General features: G+C 55.6%; 1 protein-coding gene across 1 annotated transcript in view; it reads right to left on the reverse strand.

Moving 5' to 3' along the window:
* Positions 1-2768: 2768 nt before the first annotated feature.
* LOC104277752 (ras-related GTP-binding protein A) overlaps positions 2769-3027 on the reverse strand; it is a 9442-nt gene continuing 9183 nt past the window's right edge. Inside the window, exon 10 of the mRNA XM_009874490.1 lies at positions 2769-3027. Coding sequence (XP_009872792.1) covers positions 2945-3027 — 83 coding nt within the window. The 3' untranslated portion in view covers positions 2769-2944.

Below are 3027 nucleotides of genomic sequence, written 5' to 3' on the forward strand. Positions count from 1 at the left end.
AGGAGCTCCCTGTTGAGCAAGAGCAGGTCTCTCCTCCTCTGCTTTCAAGGTTGACCAGGGATGGGGTCACCGATCTCCTGGAACCCACAGGATCTCAGCCCCGCAGACTCCTCCTCCGCCCCCACAGGTCTGATCCCCCACCCTCGGCCCCTCGGGGTCCGGCTGTGCCGAGCTGCTCGTCGTGCAAAAAGCTCCTGCCCTGGGTCCGCAGGGAGGTGGCTCTTTCCTAGAGTTCCTCCTCCAGCGACATCCTCTTCCCACAGCTCCGATCCCATCAAACGCTTTGGGCGAGCTCAGCTGGATCCCTCCGAGCGCAGGTCTCGACCCCTTCCAGCCCCAGGAAGGGCGTCGCGCTTTTGCTCTCGATGGTGCTGAACACCTGAGCAGCCCCAAACATCAGGGAATCACGGACTCTAAGATCATCAAGTCCCATCAACGCCGTCTTCCTGAGGAACATATGGAGAAAAGAATGCCAAGATGGGAAATGGAAGGAACTGTTGGATCCAAAGGGTTGTGATGAGGTCCCAGTGGCCACTGGTCACAGCGAAGGTGACAATTCCTCTCCGTTTAGCGCTTCTGAGACCACAGCTGGACCCCAAGCACAAGAGAAGCAGGAACGTGCCCAGGAGGCACAAGGAGAGGCCAAGGGCACCAGGTCGGCTCAGGGAGTTCTGTTGGTGCCTGCTCATGGGAGGGAACGGGAAAGAGCCAGGCCTGGGGGAGATGGGTGGGGACAGGGGGAGATGGACGTGGAGATGGGGCTTTGCCCAAGCTCTGGGCCAACATGCAACAGATCCAGCCCCTCACGCTCCTCGGAGCATGGGGGAAAAGCCTTCCAGCACCTGCAGCTGGTGGATCCCATGTTAGCTGCTCCCCACCTCCTTCCCATCATCCCCCTTCCACACGCTGGAGCTCACCCCCCACCAAAGGAAACTCAGCAGCGACCGTGGCTGCTCCCTTTGAAGCAGCAGGTGCTTCAACCTGCACCACGAGCCATCCTCTGCGCTGACAGCTCCGGCAAGCAGAGCTCTTCCCGGTAATCCCTCGGCAGTGACGATCCCGAGGCTCCCACGATGTTTGGGTCAGCAGAGACTCTTCCTGCTCCGTCTGACAGCTCCGAGGGCAGGCGAGAATCTTCCCCACCGAGCGAAACCAGGCACTGACCGTGTCCGAGGGGTTGGGCAGCGCCTGCGAGAGGAGACTCCAGCGGCATTTTGGCTCGCTCCAGCCCAACAGCGGCAACCGTGGGGCGAGATGTGCCGCGGCTCCGGGACCGGCACCGTATTCCGCACTTCCAAGCACCGAAGAGAAACCTTCCACTGCGTCTCCAGCCCGTTCACAAAGTTCTCCAGAACCTCCAGCACCTGAATCGTTAACAGGAACCTCAGCGAGCTCCTCTCCCACGGGGATGCTGGCTCGAAGACTCTCCCTGAAAACACACCCAGGGTGCGCATCTGCTGAGGGGGCGGTGCAAGACGCGGGTGTTCCGTACCCTCACGGATTGAGGAACCGCAGGAGATGCTCTGTGGGACCTCGGGACGTGCCCTCGAGCTCCCAGTTCTCACAGAACGGACTCAGATTTCCGCCTCCCCCTCTCTCCGGTGCGTGGGCAGGGATACGGGGGGAAAGCAGAATTTTGCGAACACAAAGCAGAGCCAGGCTCAGAGTCACCACACCCTTTTTTATATAGTCATTTGATGCAGCAAGAGAGGAAAAAAAAACAAAAAAGAAGAAAAGAAAGAGATGCTGACAAGCATCAGCTCCCACCCAGCAAGGCAGAGATTCCCCTAACTCACAGCGCTTTCGTTGTTCCTACGTTTAATGGAAATGCACACCGAAAAAGAAAAAAAGAAATAATAATAAATCATTAAAAAATAGACAAGTAACATCAGGTAACACCGGTGCCGAACAGTCCAACCGGCTCGTCGCAAGCAAGAGCCGCGACACGTTCCGCGGCGCCTCCGGCCTCCCTGGGACGAAGATCGGACGCGCCTGGTCAACTCGAGTCTTTGGCCCCTTTCGTCTTCCACGGCGGTTCCGTCGCTTTCGGAGAGCGGCAAGAGGCCGACGCCAGCCCGACTGCTTCACCTGGGGAGCGAATTTTTTACTCCACGCGGAGGGGAGAAAAAAAATAAATATTATTCTTGTCTGGAAACACTGGCCCGGCCTTCAGTCAAACCCACGCTCTGCTAACGTGGAAGGAGAAGTAGAGGTATTCCCCGTCGCTTGCCAAAGCGGTTTTAGAAGAAAGAAAAGCCCACTTTCCAAAGCTCTAGGATCCAAAATCCCTGGTAGCAAAAAATTTATTTTCATGACTGAAGACAAAGAGAAATTTATAAACGTGTTCTAGCGACCGACCAACCAATAAACCAGTAAATATACCCACTCCTCGTGGCTTATACGATCACCCGGCAGCAAAAAGATCCCTCCAGACCGGCTCTGCCACGCGCCGCCACGACAACCAGGAGTACGAGACCACGTGCACATCACCCGTCCCTCCTTCCTGCCTTCCTTCCTTCTTCCAACCCCGCGCTGGGGAAGTCTCTTCCGAAGGTCCACTGGGTACCCAGGCATCCTCTGAGTGACTAGTGTCCAACGTTTAAAAAAGGAGAAAAAATAAAGCAGCACACTCATTTCAAAGCCCAACAAAGACATCGACATTTGTTAGATTCTCCTACAAAATAAGTCGTTCCAATTCATTTCCTGCCTTCCTTCCTTCTTCCAACCCCGCGCTGGGGAAGTCTCTTCCGAAGGTCCACTGGGTACCCAGGCATCCTCTGAGTGACTAGTGTCCAACGTTTAAAAAAGGAGAAAAAATAAAGCAGCACACTCATTTCAAAGCCCAACAAAGACATCGACATTTGTTAGATTCTCCTACAAAATAAGTCGTTCCAATTCATTTTTTCTCCCCCCAAAAGGCCGCGTGCGCCTGGGCCGACGACGTTCAGCGCATGAGCAGGCTGTGCTTTGGTCCGTCCACCCTCTCCAGCTTCTCGAAGTGTTTCCTGGCGTTGCGGATGTTGATCA

This window comes from Apaloderma vittatum, unplaced genomic scaffold (assembly GCF_000703405.1).
Source record: "Apaloderma vittatum isolate BGI_N311 unplaced genomic scaffold, ASM70340v1 scaffold31158, whole genome shotgun sequence".
In the NCBI taxonomy this organism is placed as follows: Eukaryota; Metazoa; Chordata; class Aves; order Trogoniformes; family Trogonidae; genus Apaloderma; species Apaloderma vittatum.